Genomic DNA, 24,044 nt, shown 5'->3' on the forward strand with positions numbered 1-24,044 from the left:
CCTAGTTTGTGTGTGTGCCTCATTATGGCATTCTTTGGTAGGTGTGTGTGCATTTCTGATGGGTGTCATCATTCACGGTTCCAGTGCATATCCAGCATCCCCCAGTATATGGCCGTATGGGATGTCCCCCCCCCCTGGCAAACATCTGGTGGAGCTATGATGCATGCCAGATATAGGAGTCATGATAGCTGTCAGGGCTGCCAGCACACACACACTCATGATAATGCTCTGGGCATTGCACCACCTAGCAGTTGATGGAGTGATACCCCTCATGGTCTACCCTCCTCACCAGGTGATGCTGTGATGTGTACATGAGTACAGTCTATGACACCCAGCACCTCAGGGTAGTGTGCTACATGGTGGAAGAGAAGCATACTGCTGGCCCTCTCCTCAGGGGTGCAGGGTAAATAAATATGCTCATTGACATGTGTTTGCATGGCATCCAGGAACTGGTGGAGCATCCTGCATGCAGATGCCTGTGAGACCTCCATTATGTCCCCAGTTGGTCTTTGAAAAGTACCTGTAGCTAATATTCTAAGGGCTACACCTACCTTTGTTTCCACTAGGATGGGTTACCCTCTGTTGGCTCTGGGTCTGAGTTGAGGGCAGCAAAGCTCGGTGAGTTCTTGTAGTATGTCCCTGTCCACCCTGTAGCACTCTACAATCTCCAGCTCATGTAGACCCTGGAAGGTTACCCTGGGCCTGAACACTCTTCTCCTTCTCAGTCTAGGCCTATTGTCAGCAGCACCATCAACAGTGTCCTTAGCCTCTAGCACATACAGATGTAGCAGAGCAGCAGCAGCCCCTAGCATTCTGTCAGTTAAAATTCCCAAGTGTGTACTCCAATGGTGCAGAGTATGTGGGAAAAATCTGATTGTAGGGTGTATGCATATTTTATAGTGGTGTGCTACAGATGTAACCTGTGTGTTTGGATAACTATGATGCATGCCACCTGTCAGGTATATCACTGAGGGGTTTGAATGGCCATGTGTCTGTGGAACAGGGCTCAACAGTACTTTATACATGATTGGCTTTCCCAGGCTATTATCTTTTTTTTAATACCTTCCCTGCTAAGCACTGTGACACAGCGGGCAAACCCATAGCACTGGTGTAAACACTGATCAGCAGTCTGGACATACCCCCATGCATGGTCACACACAGCATAGCTTCAATCAGCTAAAACAAGTGTCCCACAGCTAAATAAAGCTTAGCAGCTCTAGACACACATCCCTGCTTAGCTGAACTGCACAGAGCACAAAGGGGCACCACTCAGCTCCAATACGCTTAAACATATTGTGACACACTCCCTTTTGATGTCAGCTACCTCTTCTGTGGACACCAACATGGTTCAGAGGCTACACCAGTTTTATTTGCAGACACAGTAGCCCATTTTTGCTATTCAGTAACCCCAGCTCATTTGCATACTTATCCATGCACACAACCTGAATACTTCACTGTTCCAGGGCCTGCCTCCTTAGCAACCACTGAAATCTACCATTGTACATGCTATTGCAGGGCCCTATAATGCATTATTGTCACATATGTGTCTTGTTTTTGGATTTTACAATTTTTTTTTTTTTTGCATATTGGTATGTTTGTGCGCCATTGCGCTGCTTCCAAATGTGCTATGGATATTAAAAAAAAGTTGTTTTTTATTATTTTGCATTATGTTTTGCACATACAGGGCATAGTTTTGAACATATCTGTCCCTAATCTGCAATCCCTTACCCTCTAAATAGGCTTTTACAGTCCCTGTTCTAGTTTTGCTTTCTTGTACATGGTAAATTTTCCAGGTACACTTTGGACACCTACATGGCATCTGCATGACTACCTATCTGCTTGCTGGATCACTCCAGCACCCTCATTTGACCTCATTTGCATGAAATTCACCTCCTTATGAGGTGATTTGTATTATGCAGACACTTCCATGTCCACACACTCGTGCACACTCCTCTGCTCTTTTTACTGGATTGCATGGCTGCTGGTTTCAGTGCTGAGGCCATGCCACTCTGCCTACATGGAAGATCATTCTCTGTAAGCTTTATTGAATTTCCCCTGTGTGGTGTAATCAAAATTCTGTGCAGGAATTTCTAAAAGAATAATCTCCAATATGGTGAGGAAGTTGTTTGTTTTGATGATAATAGCATTATTTTTTATCTTCTTTACTTGGAGAGTAATTATTAATAAGTTTGAAATAATCCCAATAACATTCTCTATAATATTTTGTTGTATTTTTAACGACTTTATATATTTTAGATAAAAGTCCTTTTCCTGTTATGTTCTGGTACATCAAAATAATTAAAAGATCAATAAACTTAGGGACTAAGTTTCTTATTATTGGTTACAGTAAATTAATTTTATGTTCAACTGATTGCCTATAAATCTGGATGTCTATCCACATTTCTTTGCTTATATCAAACTTATTTATAATATAATCCATAGTTTGTAGTTTCCCACTATCAATTGATATCAATATATCAAGCTTTTTTCTTTAAATGTAATAATTTTGTTAAGTTGAATGTACCTATATTATTCTGAGTGTAGGTTATAGGAAATAATAAAAAAGCCAAGCTTTATATTCTGGGTTCTTGTAAATAAATGTTTTAAAGGTGTCTACTAACATTGTGGAAATATAATAAGAATGAATTGGTTTGTTTTTACTTTCTGAGAAATAGTCTTTTAATAACCAATGAAAATTGCTAGTATTTCAAAATGATGTGATTTTACTAGATGATTAGATTTTAACCAGATGTTTTCTCAAATATCTTTCCACATGGCGTTATAATTAGTATTTAACCATGAAGTTATTGTCTTAATGGGATTACTATCAAAATTCTGGAAATCTCTTATTCGAGTAATAACTTACTACAACTGAATGAATGAAAATTACACCAGTGTTTCCTCACACCAACAAATACAGTACTGTCGATAATGTCAAAGTCGACATTCTCGACATTACCTAACTTACCTTGACATTCAGAGAAGTTCTACAAATGTTTTGCAGGGGGGAATGTCTCCTGCACCCTCCATGTGGGGGAATGCACCCCCACACCCCTGCTAATTATATATTCCAACTCCAAGACCCCACTGTAGTGCAATCCAATTGTAAACAGCGATGCTCAAAACTATAAATGCAAGCTGCATCGCAACATTCCAGAGGTGATGTAATTTCGACTCAGAATTTTCAAATTGTGCAACTGTACCCTCAACCATCTGAACAACGGTAAACTAACTTTCAAGGATTTGATAGTAAACCATCTTTAATGAATGATAATAAAGAATACATTCCTAAATCTGGTAAGCAATATCACCCAATTACCAATCTCTTATATGATGATTTAAAGCCAGTCTAGGTTTGCTAGGAAACCAAAGAAATCTCAAGATCAAAGAATTATTAAACTCTTTTGTATGATCTTTAGAGGGAGGAAGAGATACAGATTGTATTATGTACAATATTTTTGGAAGAATAATCATTTTAATTAAGGAAAGCCTCTCTTGAACAGTAAAAAGGAACCTATTCCATGTATTGATAAGATGCTTTATAGGATTTAGACCATTATTATAACTAAAAGCTATTATATCTTTAATATTATCTGTTAATGTTATCCCCAAATAGTTAATCTTTTTTATCTTCTACAATATATTTAGAGAATTTCTTGTCTATTTTAAAAGCATTACAATTTATAGGTAACATTTTAGTTTTATTTTCATTGAAACTATGTCCTGATTTCTTCTGGAAAAATTATATTGCTTTAAATACAGCAATAAGAGAAAGATCACAATCATTCAGAGTTTATAGGATATCATCTGCAAACAGCTGTATTTTGGTGTTTAAATTCTTCTTCTTTATTTGTATGCCTTTGATATTTATATTTGATCTTATATAGTTCTGAAATGGTTCCATAATTAAAATAAAAAGTAATGGTGAGAGAAAACAATCATATTTAGTACCTTTAGAAATCATAACTGACTTAGAGGTATATGAACCTATTTTAATGTAAGCAAAATAATTTTCATAGAGAAGTTAAATAAGTTGTAAAAAATTATTCAAAAACTGAGTCAAATGCACTATTGATATCTAGATTTACTAAAGTTAACTTATTTTTGTATTATTAGAATAATCTATTATTGTTAATAATGTTTTAATATTATGACAGGAATTCCTATTCATTGTGAAACCAGTTTGATCTTTATTTACCAGTATAGGAAGAAATTGCTTTATTCTGCATGCATAAATAGGCATGAATATTTTATAATTTATTCTGTGTGGAGTCTGCATGTCCTCCCTGCGGTTGGGTGGGCGTTCGAAAGACATGCGTAAATGGGCGTGCCTTCGTTGATGGTTGAACGTCGAGCTGGCACCTCGGCGTTCGTGAAAATCTACTGCCAATCATTAGCGAACCGGAGTTCCGCTGTGGCGACCCCTAACCGGGAAAAGCCAAAAGACAACAACAACATATTTGATAATGAGAGTGGTCAATATGAAGTGCATTGTGCTGGATCTTTGTCAGCTTTTAAAATTGAAGAAATAAGAGTGTATTTCCAGGACAGTGGAACCTTTGCTAGACCTTTAACTATTGAAAATACTTCCAACAAAACACTTAAAGCATATTTAGACATTAGTTTATATAGTTCAGGTATTATACTATCATTTCATAGGATCATAGGATCATAAGAGCTTACTAAGCTATCGACCCAGAGGTCATTTCAAGCCTTGCTGTTTCATCCCAATGTAATACCATAAATACTCTAGTAAATAGCCAGGATTGTATTTAGTAATGACTGCCCATGTCCAGGAGGGCTCTGGGAGCTATCCCTGGTATTTCTGGTACCCCATCCACTCACCCAGGTTCCTTTTGAACAGTGCCATCGAGGTGCTCTGCTTCACATGAATTGGCAGCTTTTTCCAAAGATCTGGCAGTCATTGAGAGACAAATCTGTCTGTCCAGCATGTCCTATTCAAGTTGTAGGCCATATTTAGGTGTCTGAAATGGGTAGCTCTAGTCGCATTTTATTTATGGATGTTCAGCAAATTCATTAGGTTTGAGTCGAAGATTGCTCTGTAAGCCAGACATAAATCTCCCCTAAGAAGTCTGCAAGATACAGAGTATAGTGACAGAGACTTTAGTCGGTCTGTGTAAGGCATGTGTTCAAGTCCCTTAATCTTCTTTGTTCGAAACCTCTGAGGTCTTTCCAATTGCTGAAGATGCTTTGTACAGTACATGTGAAAAGGGGCATTATAGTCAATTATGGGCTTGATTAGTGATGACTATAGAGGGGTTATAACCTTCTTTGCTCTAGAGGCTATGCTTTTGCTAATCAGGTGTGCTATGTAGAAAGCTTTCCTTACTACAGTAGACATGTGGTGGTCAAAGTTAAAGTGGCAGTCTACTTGTGATTCCACATCAATAACAACTTCATAGGTACATTGGGTATTCTTGTTAATTTGATAATGTGAAGGAACACTGTTTTTACCAAAGGGAATGATGATGCATTTCTTTACATTTAGTTTGTGACTGTGACTAAGACACCAGTCATTGATCTGTGTAAGACCCTCCTGAAGTATACTGACATTATTTTGGGATTCAATAATTGCACCCAGTTTGCAGTCATCCGCAAACTTGGTCAGCCACAGCCCCTTCATTTTGGCCTGAACTTCTGAGAAGTATATACCAAATGGTAGGGGGCCCAGCACTGATCCCTGGTGAAAGGTCTGCTGGGGATGGGGCCTGGAAAGCATTTACACCTTCCCCTAGGAGGGTATAGTTTGTCTTGGTGAATTTTTTTCGTCTGAATTCACCTTTGTGAGTTCCAGGAGCTTTATTAGATTTTAATTTATTAAGTTGAGTTTTAAGCTCAGACATTGATATGGGGTTATCAATTAATTTATCTGATGTTCTGATGATTTATTTTTAGTATCATTTTTTTATGAATGTTTTAATTATATCTTGTGGATCCATTGTTGTATTATACTGATTAATGTTATTAAAATCAGTCCTAAATCCCCCTAAAATATATTATAGTTCAGTAACTTTTTATTATTATTTGGAGAATGTAACTCTTTGACATGATTAGATTTAATAATTGCTTTTTTTCTAGTAGCTAACTCATGCATATTCTTAGGATTTATGGAATAGGTATTTATTTTGATCTTTTTCTAGATTAATCATAGCTTTATGTTGCAGAATTTCTAAGCACTTTCTATTTAATCTATTAATTTAGACTGATAAGTTATTATTCCCTTTTATGTATATTTATTTATTTATTTGACATTTGTTAACTGGATTAGTCCAACTGAGATAGAAGCCCATTTTCAGTGAAGACCCGAGGAGAAAAGCTCCACAAAATTACATACAAATTTAATTGAACAAAGATAAATATAACTTAAATTATTCTTCCACAACAGTTACTAAGAACCAAACAGCAGTAGGCAGCAACACAGTCAATAAAGGTCCATCCTCACCACAAGCAATTCATGAAAAATGTCACTTCCACAAGCCAGTATACAGAAACACAGGTTTATTCCAAACTTCACAGATTTAGCGTTTTTGTTTCATTCCATGAAACTTCTTCAGAATAAATACATTTAAAAGAACTCCATCATTTATAGTGGTCAACACAACATTCATTGGTTTACATTTTTTTTAAAAAAATACTATTACATCATACATCTAATTAAAAACACCACATCTTAAAAGGCCATCACATATGTTGTTGTTGGGTCTTTCGGCTTTTCCCGGTTAGGGGTCGCCACAGTGGAACTCCAGTCCGCTAATGATTGGCAGTTGAACCATCACATATATAATACAAAAAACATCTTGGCAAGTTTTAAATGGCATTTCATATATTGCACTACCCACAGGATGATTATATTGTATGAAAAAAGTTATAAAGCATGAAACATACTATTTAAAATTAATAGGCTTTATACTTTAGTTCTCATTTTTAAAGCTGGTACAATACATAAATGGTCATTCAGACCAGGTCTAATACAAGCATCCAACTGCATCTGCCAAATTAATTCACAAAACTCTAAAAGAGTTTCACAGTCACCCCCCCATCTGAGGGTTGGACCTGTTCAATTACCCAGAACTTAAAAACAGCACCATCACCCTCCTGAGTGTGTCTATAGAGTGCATTGGTGTATTTTTTCCTCCCACTATCATAAATATGTTCATACACTCTATACTTTAAATTTAAATCAGTTTTGCTTATATAATATGAGAAATATTTCAGGCAATATGCCAGATAAATCACTCCTTTAATCTGGCAAGTGTAATACCCCTTCGCGATCATATCCTTATTGTTGTTAATACTAGGTATACTTAATTCACTCAGACTGGCAATCCACTTACACTGACAGCAACAACCGCAGACGTAAGTCCCCAACTTCTTTCTAGCCCTGGTACTATTGTACTGCTCATGTTGTCTACTCCCTCTCTCAAATACATTCTTCAAATTAGCACCTCTCCTATAACTGAATTTTAGTGGTGCCTGAAAAATTTTTAAGCTATTTGGCATGATTTTAAATATATTTCAACACTTTAGCACTATGCTCCTCACCTTACTACTATCTTGATTGTACCTTACTGCAAAATAATGCCCATTCCATCCCTCATTTGTACTTTGGGGAACTTCACAAACATTTACTCTAGTCCCTGTACCAACTAGATAATCTCCATTCAATAAAGGAGTATATTTTGTGCCCCACCCTCCAATAATTTCATCCTTGACGGCTTGTATTAATCCAACCAGGTACTTCCTATCTTCAAATAATTTACCGATACATTCAATTTCTTCCAGAAATACATCCCTTTTTTATGTCATCCAGGCCGCACGGACCATCTGTCCCTTAATAATATTTTTCTTTAAATATCGGGGTGGTAACTGTCAAATTGCAAATATGTATTGGAAAAATATTTTTTCCTATATATTCTGGATAATACTTTCCTATTAATACAATCCTTATACTATTTTACGTCCAGATAATCAACCTCCACTTCCCCAACCTGATAGGTGAATTTTAAAAAATCAGTTGTAGTTCCTATATAATTAATAAATAAGGGAATATTGTCCACAGGCACTTTCCATAATATTAATATATCATCCAAAAAGCAGATGTATCCCCTTATGTACTGCCAAAAGCTGGAGGTAAATACAAAACATTTCTCCCAGTATAACATCATTATATTGGCATACACGGGGGCACATGAGGCCCCCATAACAACTCCTTCGAGTTCCTTATACTATTCCCCCTGGGAATACAAAAAAAATTCTTAAGTATAATATCCATGTTCTCAATAACTGTCCTCAGATCCATAGATGACAGAAACCCCATCTCAATGAGCATTTCTTCAAACCATCTCAAACTTAGGATATAACCGAACACAAATCCCTTACGTCAATGGTCAAAAAAGAAAATTCATCAAATTCAGTACAACTAACTTTACGTAAGAGATCCCATGAATCAATCAATATGTGGTCATATAAGGCATAGAAATGTTTCAATTTTTCATCCACAAAAACGCCGAAAGGTTGCATCTTAGATCCACCCGACGAAACAATAGGTCTAAGGGATGGGTCATTTGCATCTTTATGCATTTTGGGTATTCCAAAAATACCCGGTATTATTGGTTTTTTAACCTTAAAGAAGTTGTACAAATCAATTTCAAATGTCCCCTGCATAAAATTATCTTCCAATATCCAATCTATATGTCTGTAGGCCACATCTATTTCACCCTGAGATACCTGTGAGCATCTCCCATCTGTATTTAATAATTCCATCATTTTACCACTGTAATTAACCTGTTCCATCAAAACCACCCCACCCCCTTTATCTGGTTTCATAATTCTGATTTCAGAATTAGAAACCAAAGTTCGTAAAATAGCTTGCTCTTCCTTTGTTAAATTTTCTTCATACCACCTCTTGGCACACAGCAGTTTTTTAACATCACTCTCCACTAATGCACCAAAGTTACTAAGTATATGGTATAAGGGTGGATTAATAATACTTTTTTTATATAATCTACCTCTATAGGTTCCTGTACTTCCTTCTGAGAACATTTCCTTTAAATTCAAATTCCTAAGAAACATTTTGATATCCAAAAGTGTCTCACTGTATTTTCCTTTCCATGCTGGTACAAAATTAAATCCTTTTTCAAAAAGTTTGAAATGTATTTTCTGTAAGGCAATGTCAGTGTAATTGAAAATATGAAAAACATTGTGGGTATAAATATACCCTTTCTTCACAGTATCATGTATATCTGAATCCACTGTACCAATAAAATCAGAATCCACCATCCCCATTTCAACCAACATCTCATTCATATCATCCACTATCTCATATTCCCCTGTCCCCTGTGGAATCTGTTGTAACTGTTGTTGTTTCCCCATCTCTGGGTTACTTGAGCATATTACGGTTGTACCCCATATTCTGAATTCTCGGGGATCTCCTGTGGGGTGGTTTCTCTAAAGGAGGAGCTGCATAGTTATTATTCCTATTATAGTCAAACTCATTGCTTACATTATTATTCTGAACATTCATTTCTCTTTTATTTTTCGGCAAAAACATAAAATATGCATACCCATCCTGATATTCTTTTATATCCCTTTTTAATTTATTTTGTTTCCTCTCATAATTCTTTGCCATATCTTTGTCCACATCATGCAATACACAAACATATTTCTCTTTATGTTCCTTAATAGCAAATAACAAATCCTCCTGTATTTTCTGATTCAGTTCACTTATTTCATTCAACATATTTGTCATTAATTTGTCATTCTCAGTAATAATAGCTCGCATAATCTCTAGACCACTATTATTTAAAATATCAACAATTTTATCAAACATTTCAGAACCATAAATCATGTTATTTGGGAATTTGCCAAGCCTAGGCCCTCTGGGTACATGCTTAGAGGCAATACATTCCCTTAAAAACCAATTATCAAGCATACGACTTTTATATTTAATCAAAACATCTTTAAGTCTATAGACCATACCTTGGTATGACCTATTAGTGTCCAAAGCTGGTTGTTTATTGTCCTTCATGAAATCCATACGCTTAACCTAGTCGTTAAAATTAAGATCCAAATATGCTGAAAAATGACTAGAAATATCCAAAACACCATTGTTTCTCTGTCCCAATCCATTAGAATTGCTCACAGTAGAGTTAGAAATGCTCACACTAGAGTTAGAAAAGGACGCCATAGATCCACTTGCTACTCAGTCTCCAACAACTGGAAATTATGTCACCGTGTCTTGTCTTGGCTGAAAACACAGAATAGATGTATCCAAGTCTGTATTACCAGATTCGCCAGTAGAGTACAGTTGAATAATCCTAAATAATTCACTCAAAAGGTTATTCTGCCCAGATAAAGGCAAAGGACTCCCTCGCCCATTGCTCGCTGCCATATTCACCCAAAAAAATGACAAACCACCACATCAGGATGAATCAGCTGAATACCCTTCCACAACAGTTACTAAGAACCAAACAGCAGTAGGCAGCAACATGGTCAATAAAGGTCTGTCCTCACCACAAACAATTTGTAAAAAATGTCACTTCCACAAGCCAGTATATAGAAAGACAGGTTTATTCCAAACTTCACAGGTTTAGCACTTTCATTTCATTCCATGAAACTTCTTCAGAATAAATATATTTAAAAAAACTCCCTCATTTATAGTGGTAAACACAACATTCATTGGTTTACATTTTTTTAAATACTATTACATCATACATCTAATTAAAAACACCAAATCTTAAAAGGCCTTAAATAACTTAAATTATACAATATAGTAAAAGTAAAAAGTACAGGATGGAATATGCACAAAAAGTAAGTAAAATGCAGTTATAGAAAGAAAATAGAATGATAACCTTATAATAGACATAAGCCAATATCAAAAGTACATAATATGTAAATTTACAAAAGCAGAATAGAATGTAAAATAAAAAATAAATTAAAGACAATGTACAGAAAAAAAGAGTAAATAATTACCAAAAGCAGATGAACAACATACCAAATGACATATATTTTATGGTCTAGTAGATAGTAAATATTCATATTACTACACGAGTATAACTACTTAAAACTGGGAGAAAAGCAGATATATAGGAAAAGTAACCATAAAGTTATTAGAGAGGAAGAAAAAAAGAAAAAAGAAAACGAATCTAAGGAAGAAAGAAAAAAGGTGAGCGAAATCGGAGGGCTCAAGTGGGCTCCAGGCATGGGCAGGTCTATGAGTTTAAAAAAAAACAATTTTAGTTGTCTTTTGAATTGATTTGTGTTTGTTCAACTTTTTCTTGTAAATCTAACTGTTCCTTGTCCCATTGCTTTTTCTTTCAAACATACCAACTTATAATTTTACTGTGTAAGTATGCTATCAAAGAGTCCCATATAAATATCTCTGAAGTATTATCTATATGATTAATATCAATAAAAGTCTGAGTTTCTTTAATAAAAAAATCCTTAAAGTCTTTCATATTGGTTATATAAGCAGATATTCTTTCAGTGGTAGTATTATTATTCATATATAGCATAACTTCAAATGTAATTGCATTATGATCTTATAACAGACAGGAAACTCCTTTAACCTTACCTAGTCTAGTAGTTATATAATTTGAAATATATACTCTATCTATTCTGGATTGTGTTCCACTTCTATGTGAGAAATGTGTGAAGAAAAGTGAATTTGACATTGAAAATTCATTATCTTTAATATTAAATAAATCTACAAAATTCTATTAAAGCTTTAGCTGAAGCAGGTTTCCTCCATGTGTTGAAAGTATTAGAGTCTTTATCATGTAATATATAATAATACTTCCTTTTGAAATTTGAATTATCTCTTCCAAATGATGTTTAACAGCTTTTACTCCATTTCCAGGGAATCTAATAAATATTAATAAAAGTATATATTTTCTGTTTGATTGCTAACATCATTGAACATAGTCCCTTCTCATCATTATATATATATATATATATATATATATATATATATATATATATATATATATATATATATATATATATATATATATATATATATATATATATATATATATACATATACACTTAGGATTTTATGTGTTGGTACAGAATTCTTCCATAATATATCCATCCCTCTTTTTTTGTTTATAATGAGAACTAGTCAGTGCAGTATAATACATTGTATTAAGTCTGTCTATATCCTCTTGTATAAAGTTTGTCTCCTGTAAGAAAATAATCTGAAAATTGAATATCTTTAGAAATTTGTTTCAACTACCCCTCTTACAACTGTCATTCAGTCCATTGACATTAATGAATATACACTTTAAGTAAGTCATATTATAACTAAAAACAAAAAAGAAATAGCACCCCAAGAATTTGTAGATTTGACATTGCTAATGAACCATTTCAATAAGTCCTGAACTGCTTATTTATAAATATAAATCTAATATCTTTAAACTTAACTTCACACATACTATTAATAATAGTAGACACCAATAAAAATCAAATATGTTATAAAATGCTAAACATAAGTTTTGTTTTTCCTCTCTCCTAATGGAGTTTAATACCCCTGATTTGAATAGCAATCCTACCCAAACACTCCCACCAATCTACGAGTACAAGTCAAACACCCCTCCACTACTATTTGAATTTTAGGTTAAATGGATGGTCTTAATTATTGAAAGAAAAAAGAAAAATCAGGTTATATATTGTTATATTGAAAATTTCAAGTATACATTACTTAATTACAAAAATGCAATCCATTAAGATATGACAAACAGTGTATTCAGTTAATTTTGTTCTAACTTAAAGTACTTATTGGATAATATAATTATTCATATTATTTGTTTCAGTTTAAAAATAAAAAATGGATGTGTATGAAAAATTAACAGTATAAACATTATTGCTACCCATCTTCATATATTTCTATTATAAAGCTATATATTGCTATCAAAGTAAGAAAGAATGACAATAAAAAATAGATTATCAAACTACAGGACTATGCATGTTAGAATTTTAAGGTAAGTATGTACCTTATTCCAGAAAAAATATCACTTATAATTGAAAAAAGAGAGCATAAAAATCAAGTTTACCACTAAAACAATTGATCTCCCACTAAATATAAGTTATCCTAAGACTATAAAAGTGAAGAACACAACCTCCTATGAGAAAGAATTAGAAGTACTTACCAATAAACCACTCTGAAAAGCAATTATCAGGCAGGTTTGACATACTAAATTCAATACTTAAATTGTTTGTTCTTGTAATAAACATGTATAATATAAAAGGAAACATTGTTGTAATAATTTCCCATTTGTCAAAAATTAGCTTATATTAATATTGTGTTTGTAAATCTTTTTTTTAAATCTTAAGATCTGGTAATTATTAAACTAAATTACCACAAAAGTGAAATTCTACGTATATTAAACAAATTTCTATGTATCACATACATATCAAAACTATGAAGTTGGCTCAAGACTACATAGATATCATTCCCACATGCCAGTCTAATTACAATTTGGTTTCATGTAATTTTTATTCCAACCCATTACACAGAGAACATCCATCCACTTACAAGGAACTATTTACTAAAAATAGATCATTATGAATACCTGCTATAAAGAGTTACATTTAAAAATAAAAATAAAGCAAGTTTGAAAAATGTACATCTGCAATGCTAAGACATAATTTACTTTATTACAAAACCTACTCTATTAGCCTTATTTCATGAATAAATAGCATTAAGAAATATTCAAGTGATACAGTCTCATGGAACCTTTACTTATCATTGTGTCAACCTCTGCCATCTTTTACCAACCTTTAAAATAGCTTACAATACTGACAAAACAAATCTGTATCCAATGTACCCCCCTTCTTGAACAACTTCTTTTCTTTAAAACTATTTATGAAAATCTGGTAAGCTAGCGACATCAAGAAGATATTCTATTAACCAAACTAGTATTTTCTTTCAGCCACCGAACTTCAAAAAGATTCAATCCCATTCTCAAAGAATATTTGGCTATGTGTTGCTTTAAGTCTTTTATGCTACATGTCCTCAAAGAAAATCAAATCTCTCCGATAAAACCAATTATGCTGTCAAAGAATAATTGAATAAAAAAAACATTCCTACCATAACGCTGAAAGCAAGTTTTCCATTTTCAGTATGGTTCCACAAAATCTTTTTGTATATAAGAAGTGTATGCTAAAAATAAAATAAAAGTCACTTTGGTTCAGTGTATATACTTGTATTATAATACAAAGGATGACTTTAAATTCTCATGTTTTATTTGTCCTTTGACTTGTCACATCTTCTTCTTCTTTTGGCTTTTCCTGGTTAGGGGTCACCACAGCGGATCACCTGTCTGCTCATGATTGGCAGTGGAGTTTTACAGTGTCGAGTTGGCAGCCCGGCACCCAACCTTCCACAGAAGGCACACACACACACACACACACACACACACACACACACACACACACACACACACACACACACACTCTCTCACCTACAGCCAATTTAGAGTGTCCAATCCACCTGCAGCATGTCTTTGGGATGTGGGAGGAAACCGGAGCACACGGAGGAAACCCACGTGACCACAGGGAGGACATGCAGACTCTGCACAGAAGGCACCCCAGCCAAGGATCCAACCAGAGAACCTCTTGCTGTGAGGTGACAATGCTAACCACTGCACCACCGTGGCCGCCCTCACCACATAAAATGTCATATTTATGTACTTCCCTTTTAACTCATAACCAGCACTTCCTTTTCATAGCCATCTTCTCTACAAAATGCATAAACAGTTCATGCAACCTTGACAGAAACCACACCAAGCTCCAGCAGTTCAAGAAAAGAAAAACAAACAAGGAGCTATACCAGTAATGGCACAAACTTGCATGGTTTAAATTTTACACAAGTTATTTGTGTCTCCATTTAAGTCCATGAATGTCCTCTTCCATTCAAAAGATTACAGCAAAATGTAAATCAAAAACACCACTCTTCTGCACCTGTCTCCCTCCTAGTTTATCACCAATACAACATGACAAAGGCTAAAAAAAAAGTTTTTTCCAAAAAAACTCATTAGAAATCTTCCTTTAAGAGCAAAACGACATTCCCCAGACAAACAGCAGTTGGAAATAGAATTCAATATATCTAATGTATTAGGATTTCTATACTACACTTCTAAAACTAAGCATTGTAATCAATTATTGCATATGTCAAAAGTAAAGTAAACAGTCAATAAATACATAACACATATACTTAACATTTTGAAACCTCTGTTAATTCATTAGTAAATACATTATAACTTTCAGAGCTCACCTTCAAATATTATTATATCAAATATATTCAAATATATATGAATTAATTTTCACTAGTTATATTTATACTGATGTGGTACATTTATAAAAAGGAAACCTGGATGTATAGTAACTAATGATAAAATATCAGCATTAATAAAATTAAATTAACAACTACATCTTTATTAAACTAAATATAGATGTTAGATATTTAGAGTAGCATATTTTAGCTGTTAATTAAATTTTTGACCAATGGTGTTAAACTTTAAAGAAAAAAAGAAACTAAAACCTACTTACCTTACAACAGAGTGAATCCATGTTTCTTTCTTTTTTCAAAATTAATATTAAAATAATGGGCAAACTCTGTCAAAAAACATAGAAAATCCTGATATATTGATATTGAATAATGTTATAAACATATTAATTTATCTTTTACTTATTTTTTTCTCATTAACTTCCCATCAATTTCTTTCTTCTTGTCTCTTCAATGAGATAATATTCCAGTCCATTTCCTCAGTTTGCTCTGGTATTTTTTTTTTAATCTAGGTCTTCAAATGTTTTGACTTCATCTGAAATAAATATTTTAAGTCCAGCAGGAAATAGTAAGTGAACTTAAATCTGTCTTTTCTTGAGTTCTTTTATCAATGGTAAAAAATAGTTTCTTTGAGTCATCACAGCAGAAGAGTAGTCATTGTCCAACCTTATTATGTTGTCTTCTAACTTAATAGGAAATTTAGACCAAGCTGTTTTAAGAATTAATTCTTTGTCCTGACAGGAGAAGAATCTAACCATAGTGGATCTCGGTGGAGGGTTATTTTTTGATGAAAAAGCAACCAGAGATATAAGTACTCTTGCAATACCATGCAACATAGATTCAAGTAAATTTAAAGTCTTAGGAAACCAGGATATAAGAAATTTGCCATGTTTTCTCCTTCTGTTTTTTTTCTGGCAGACCAAAAATTAGAATGTTGTTTCTTCTAGATCTGTTTTCTAGATCATCAATTTTATTTAATAATAACGTATTTTGTTTCAGTAGATACCCTTCATTCTATGTCATTTAGAGCACCTTATATTCCAGGTATCTGAGTTTGCAGCTGTTTTAAAGTCTCATGCATTTGTTCCATCTGTTTTTAACATTTTTTTAAAGTTGTCTAATTTGTTATCCATTTTGTCCATTTTTAATGAATGTTCTTGGATGTTAGTAAGAAGAGACTGAAGTTCTTTTCTTAGAGATAAGTCCTATGAGTTAACCTTTTTGTGACTCATTTGAAGTTTTACAAGTAGAAAATGTTTCTGATAAAAAGTTGACAGGAAAAACTAAAATATATATTTTTTTGATAAAATCCTTCAAAGTTATGTTATAAATCCCACTCAAAAAAGTATTTAGGATATCTTAAAATATAATATCCTGTTAATATTATAAACACCAAGTAGAGCAGGAAAGTTATACCGCTAGCCTGTCACCATCTTGGCCATACCCACGCTTGATTATTTCTGACAGTGAAAGACTATTTATTTCCCCTTGTTGGTATAACACATTATCTTTGTGCAGTTTATGTGGGACAGTAATCTTTTAACAACTCTGTTAATCATAGTGGTGATCTTAAGTCAAGCTGTCATAACACTTGGGCCTCATATAATGGTACTATGGTAATATTACTAAATGAACCTAACCTCTTAATCATAGCAGGATTTTTGTTAGCCTTATTTCTGACATACAGACTGTGAGTGGAAAAAAATATGCATTATTCTCTCAGGTTATTCCTATAATATTTACGTTTATGGGTACATGTATTTTTCCAAATCTTATACCAATATATCATATTGTATTTTCCACCATGTATTAATTAGCATTTTTTTGCATGTGAATCAGTGTGTGTGTGTGTGTGTGTGTGTGTGTGTGTGTGTGTTTATTTATGCATCTATACACCACAAACACACACACACACACACACACACACACACACACACACACACACACACACAGATAATAGCAGGGATAGCGTGGCTGAGCATATTGAGATGACTTTGTGTGGGGGCATTTATATGTGCATGTGAGACAGAAAGTATGTTTGGATATGCATCTGTGGCTCATTCCTATTAAAGCTGTTTACAGTTAATAGACCAAACCAAAATGCATTCTGCAAGCAACTGATTTTATTTCAATGTTTTCCTGCGAATTGCCTGTGGTGAATCACCTTATGTTGTTCTCCATTTATGAGATTGCAAGGTGAGGTTTCTTTATTCAGTGAGTTGCTTCTTTAATTAAACTGCAAACTTGCCTAGTTATAATATACACACCATGGGCTAGTGATAGGAATAACTTCATTGGGGAATATTTAAGGTTATGAAGCATTTGCCCCTATATCTTTTGCACTCAAATATAATTCAGTCTCTACTTGTATATTGTTTGGATAAGCAAGTTATTAACCATACCAAAATTCCTGATTCAAAACTGTTTTTCTTGTTAAAAATAAATTAAATTTACTCTCACAAATGTGATTGGCCACTGAGCCCCTTACAGAACTGGAAGAATTGTTTTTTTTTTTTTTTTTCGTTTGTTTGTTTTTTGTGCAGATCACCTCCTAAACTAATTCAAAATGAATGCTCTGTACAGTGATATAAATGGATGGCAAGAGACCTAGGAAAAGCTGGCATTGTGGCTTAGTCTCGTTGTAAAAGAATGTAAAACATAACAGTCCTTTACAAAATGAAATTCAAGAATCTGAGCTAAAACATGGCATTGCCAGGCAAACAAACATGGATAGCTACATCAGATGACTTAAATGTAGTCACTAGTGACTTAAATGTAGTATGACATGATAGTTAGGAGGCTGCTGCGATATACAAAGAAGGAGCACTTAGCAGAAAGAAGAAGATGGTAAAGTAAAAAACATACTGATAACACCTCATTTAAAAGACACCGCCTATTTTTGGAGACTATACTCGCAGAAGTATATATTTGCAGTGAAGAAAATTAATAGAAAAGCAAATGAAATGCAGTGGTTTGCATCTAAACCCCAAATACAGTGTGTATGACAAGATATAAATATAAAATATGGGATGAATGAATTGGTGGCAATGTTAAACGGCACTGAATATTTCAGAATGAATAATTTGCTCTCATAACGGAAAATGATAATCCGAACAGATATTGCAAAATAAATGTACACCGAGAAGAGAAGAAAATTAGTAGAATTAGAACCTTTTAAGGAAGTAATCATTTTGATTTAAGAATGCACAAAGCAAGTTATACCGCAATAATTTCACTCTGTTGTTTGGGTTAGCCACCCCTCTGAATGAATATTGGCTCTAGCTGATGGTCACTACTGAAGTGACACCCCGACCCCATCTATAAAATAGAAAAAAAGGGGAGGTTAATACCGATGTCGTTTATCAGGCTGTTTTTTTTTTTTCTTTGCAATAACTCAGACTGTCCAAATGTGTTAGCATTGCTAGTTTGTTTTTTCTCTTTGCAAATGTGCAAGTAGTCAGGATTGTGTCTGTGTGTATTTTTGCACCATGTACAAATAAATCTACATGGACCAAGAGTAAATCGAAGACGGAGATAAGTATGTCCTGAGAAAGTGTGTGTCTATGTGTGCGCGTGGGGAGGGGGAGCAAAAGCTCCAGTTGAATCAGGAAAGCTTGTAAATACCATTTCGTGTCACTTAGAAAGTTAAAAGAGCAAAAGATTTTGCATAAATATGCATTTTCTGAATTGCAATATGTCGAGTCTCCCTTGAAAAGAGGCTATTAGTCTAGTAGGACTAACCCGGTCAACAAATGACAACATAAATGAATAGATACACAAAAAACGACGTACGAAACTCTAACGTCTGGCATTTTGACTTTAATCCTCGGTTAGTTAACAGGAAAAAAATCATGAGGGAAAACACAAACATATGAGATAAATTCAGAGACATTTGAAAGCTGTGCGTAGCTCTGTCTTCTGCATTTAAAGTAAATGGTTGAAACCTTAGCAAGCAGTTGGTGTTGTTGAATACACCGAGAACAATGTGGGTTGTAACGTCGCATCTTCGTCAGCTGCAGCTGGAAAATGCTTTCCCGCGACACGTTGCTACTAGTTCAGTTCAGCACCATTTCTGTTTGGACAGCGCCTGAACAACCTTGTATATTCCCTGCTTTTTCTCCAGGCCTCTGCAATGCAATTCGCAGATAACACAGAGGCGCATATTCAGTAAGAGGATGGTGATGATGACATACTTAAACAAAGTATTATACAATTACTTCATTCTTCCAGGCGCAGATGGTCATTTTCTTAAGGGTTAAAAAATACTGAAAAACAAAACATGGACAGTCGTCAGGACTAAAGCTGGACTAGAATGGCATCACGAGCACCAGACAGCGTGGAGCAAGAGACATCTCTGAGGTTAGCAAATTTCCTTAAACAATTCCTATTTGTGCAGTGGTCGCCTACAACAATACGTCTTTGCAAAGCATTGTACTGTATCTACGATGAATTTTACAAAAACTAACGTGTTTCCATTGTTAAAAGAAATTTGTTAGAATGTGAAACAATGCGTTCTGCAACCATTGTTTGTTTTTCATTTGATGTTCGATTCCTAATCTGGCAGGCTAATGAATAATGGTCACTTTTCCTTAATCGGTTCTACAGAACCACCAGCAATGCACCCTACAGCCTACATCTGTACACACATTGCACCATACAGCCTACATCTGTACACACATGATGTACAGACGGAAAGGCACTGTAGAGCACGCTGACTGTGAAAACAAATGTGTCTGTGTAATGCACAAATGTTGATGAGGCCCCTGAGCTTGTCGCTTTGTGCGGAGAGGTCAGTAAAGAGTGGTATTCTAAATAGAAGTTCCTTACTACTGCGCTGCTCTGAGCATTAGGGAAGAAACAGAACCCGATGTATCGTTCAGGTATGGTCAAATTTAACAGTGTTGTTAGTCTAAGGAAACAGTGCTTGGAAAACATAAAACTGTAGTTGAGCTAATCATCTGTTATGGTCAGACCTTGACTTCCTCATTTTGTTTTAGGAATAAACGACAATTGGATGAACTTTACCCACAAATTACCCCATCGTTGTTTTGCTAAGTGTAGCTTGAAACGCTAGGTTTGATTATGGCGATTTAAAAGCAGACTGTTCTGTTGTCGCCATCCCTTTCCATCCCAAAGTATACACTTGGATTTGTACATGATTTCCACCAAAAATTAACAGCTTTCCAGTTTACCTATTTGGAGGGGCGTGTAGCCATTTTCGCTAGTAAGTTGTATTATTATGTTTCATATTTTCTTCTGTATTTTTTTAGCTGGCATTCCCCGACCTCATGTGCAAAATGGGAAAAGGGGTTGAGGATGGATGAATGGATTCTAATAACAAGTGAACACCATTCTGGGATTATGGTTGTATTATTATGCTGCTAGGAGTTACGTATTAAATGGTAGCAATTGGTCAGTAGTGGCCCATCTTTGGATGCATGTCGAATATTATCACCAAGCTATTAAAGCATCTCCGAGAAATGGTCCAGAAATAAAAATACACCCTACATTCTTGTGGCATCTAAAGTACAGCTGTTTATCACTATGACACAACTTAATTGCTAATTTATGGCATCATATTTGAGAAGTAAACCATATCTTCAAGTGTGGGACTAAAGCCCCTACTTTAATATCCTTTTAGCTAATGTGAATGTTGTAGCATTGTCATTAAAGCTTTACTCGCATTTATTTATTTGGTTATTTACTGATTCAAAATAATCCCACTTGGTACGGAAACAGATTTAAAAGCATCCCCTCCAACTCCTTAGGGCAGGATAATCAACTGACAGCTTTTATGGCACACAACAAAATGAGATTATCAACTGATCACTTTTATGGCAAACTCCCAAAATGCCCTACACTAATGACAACACTAAAATGTAATCTAAATGGTAGTATAAAAATACAACTCTACCCAATATTTCAGTGCAAGAATTTCTAAAACTCATATAATCTTGAAAATATGATCTGTTTTCTAATAATTACAGATATTTCAGACTGCTAATATTCGTTGATTAAAATTATTCATCTCTCCCTCTTATGTTCTTGTTTTTCTTCTGTAAACATGTTCTTTGATATGTCTCAAGGTATTCATAAAGTAATCATTAACATTATTTGATATAGATATCCCAAAAAATTCTTTAGACAAATAACATGGTTTCCACATATACATGAAAATAAGTTAAGCTGTCCAGCTGACTGTCATTCAAAGGTAGGTTATTAACGTCATTTATTTATTTCAGCTTTTCCTTTCAATGCTTTCAAGTCTGTTGCATACTTTCTGGTCACACATATCAGTAATGTAGACAGATGGATATATACATACATACATATATCCATAAATATATAATGCATACAATCCATCCATATGTACATATATTCATATAAACATAAATATATACATGCATACAATCTATCCATACATGCATACATAAATATATGCATGAATACATACATGGATACAATCCATCCATACATACACATATACATTTATTCATAAATACATATATGTATACAATCCATACATACATACATATATACATAAATGCATACAGTCTGTACGTACGTATATACATATATGTATAAATGCATACATGCATACAATATATTTATATATGTATACTTGTATACACACACACACATGTATATATATATATATATATATATATATATATATATATATATATATATACACATATATATATTGCTGAAAAACTACTGAAAACAGACACTGGTAACTGATGAACCTTAATTCTCCACCTATGATTGACATTTACACATAATAATGAAACATTTGAATGTTTGAATCAAAAACAGGCACACCGATGTGATTTTTCATTTGGCAGATGTAAAAGAATTAATGTTAAAGGGAAGCTCTGTAGCTTACCAACATAACATTCTGTCCAAAATGTATCAGTATATGCCAGTATCAAGCTTTAACTGGCTGCTACTCAGTGAGCCAACGCATTGCAATTCTCATTTCATTACTGATATTACCTTTCAGTGGAGGACTATAAAACCTCTGTAGAGAGAACATTATAATTTGCATTAAAAATAGACTTCAGCTAAGGCTGCATATTCATGTAATAAACTTAGATTAGCATGTGAGAATGGAAGTATTATATCATTCCCCTGCTCAAAGATTAGTTGCTTGCTTGTTGTGTTGTAAGGGTTAACAAGGGGGCTATAGGTCCTGCTGTTAAGCAATTATTTCATGAAGTTCATGACAGCCCACAAAATTCTATATCATTGTTTGTATTTACTTGGCTTCTTCAATCAGACAGATGGCAGAGAATATGGTTAGGATCCTTATCTACAATAAAATGTGGTGCGTTTTGTCCCCACTAATAATATCTAGTAAACAATGACTCTGCCTTTCTTTAATCATCTGAAGAAGATTATATCTTCTCAGTAAAGCATATGTTGAGTTCCACAGGTTCAGACACATTTCAGCATGAATTCAAAAATAACCATAAGATTACCTCCATCCATTCCAGGATCTAAATAAAAGGGAATTTGATTCACAACAGTCTTAATAGAGATTTCCATTGCTTGTTATCTGGTAAAGCAAAATTGGCTTGACCTTCTTGTCTAGAAATTTGAGCTACTAGCATTAAAGCCACTGCAACCTTTTCTAGACACATTACATAGTAAAGTATATACATTCAACTTACCAGCTCTGTAGTCTTCCTTGGCTTCTTCTAGGCTTTATATTGTTTTACTTCACATGTGGTTGACTTTTCATCCCACTTTAACCTCTAGTTATTTTCTGTCCATCATCTTGTCAGTGATGACAATGATGATGAAGATTATAGCTACCTCCAACATAGACAGTAAAGATATCAATATCTGCATATTTAAAATCCATTAAGTCACAGCTTGTCAGTGACAATACTAAATGCCAAAGAATTAAAGTATGCTGTCTTTACTTATGTTGGTTTTCTAGGCTAACATCTCTAGAATCCATCTGTTTATTTACTCATGCATTGTTTATCCCTATAAAACAAAGCTCATCCCTGTCCATATTCAAGCATAACTTGGATCTATGGATAGGTAATAGAAAATTTACCCTAGGACTATCCCCCCTCCGTACTACTAATGGACAGAGGCAGCACCTAAATGCTTTGTTTCATACATGGGTTCTCCTCAAACTATATATGGTATGATTCCAGTTATTCTGACTAGGAGTAATATATAATTATTAACCATGGGATGGGTATGGCTAGTCAGGTCTATATTATAGTATCGAAGTTTTTAAACTTCGAATGCTATAATATCAACCCATTTGTGTGGAAAACTCAAAATAGCAAAGCCACAGAACTTCGAAATCTTACCTAGGGTAAGATTTTGGTTGTCCGTTCCATGGCTTCACTATTTACTCTACTGTGGTGGGAAGGTTATGGACTGGGGTAAGGTAAGCATGCGAACGGAGGTTACGGACCGGGTTAAGGTAAGTGTGAGAACGGCTCGGGGTAAGGTGAGTGTCTGATAGTTAGGGACATTAGGGTTAGGGAGCGGGTAAGGTGAGTGTGCGATAGTTAGGGACTTTAGGGTTAGGGAGCGGGTAAGGTGAGTGTGTGGTAGTTAGGAGCTTTAGGGTTAGGGAGCGGGTAAGGTGAGTGTGCAGTAGTTAGGGACTTTAGGGTTAGGGAGCGGGTAAGGTGAATGTGCGGTTGTTAGGGACTTTATGGTTAGGGAGCGGATAAGGTGAGTTTGCAGTAGTTAGGGACTTTAAGTT

The 24,044-nt window shown here is 34.4% G+C and overlaps 1 protein-coding gene across 1 annotated transcript in view; it reads left to right on the top strand.

The window, feature by feature from the left end:
• The first annotated feature begins 18,679 nt into the window (after window positions 1-18,679).
• DISP2 (dispatched RND transporter family member 2) overlaps window positions 18,680-24,044 on the top strand; it is a 546,463-nt gene continuing 541,098 nt past the window's right edge. Inside the window, exon 1 of the mRNA XM_044074174.1 lies at window positions 18,680-19,666. Coding sequence (XP_043930109.1) covers window positions 19,620-19,666 — 47 coding nt within the window. The 5' untranslated portion in view covers window positions 18,680-19,619. The remainder of the gene's footprint in view (window positions 19,667-24,044) is intronic.

The sequence above is a fragment of the Protopterus annectens genome, chromosome 6.part0 (genome assembly GCF_019279795.1).
Source record: "Protopterus annectens isolate FY-2018-M chromosome 6.part0, PAN1.0, whole genome shotgun sequence".
Taxonomy (NCBI): Eukaryota; Metazoa; Chordata; order Ceratodontiformes; family Protopteridae; genus Protopterus; species Protopterus annectens.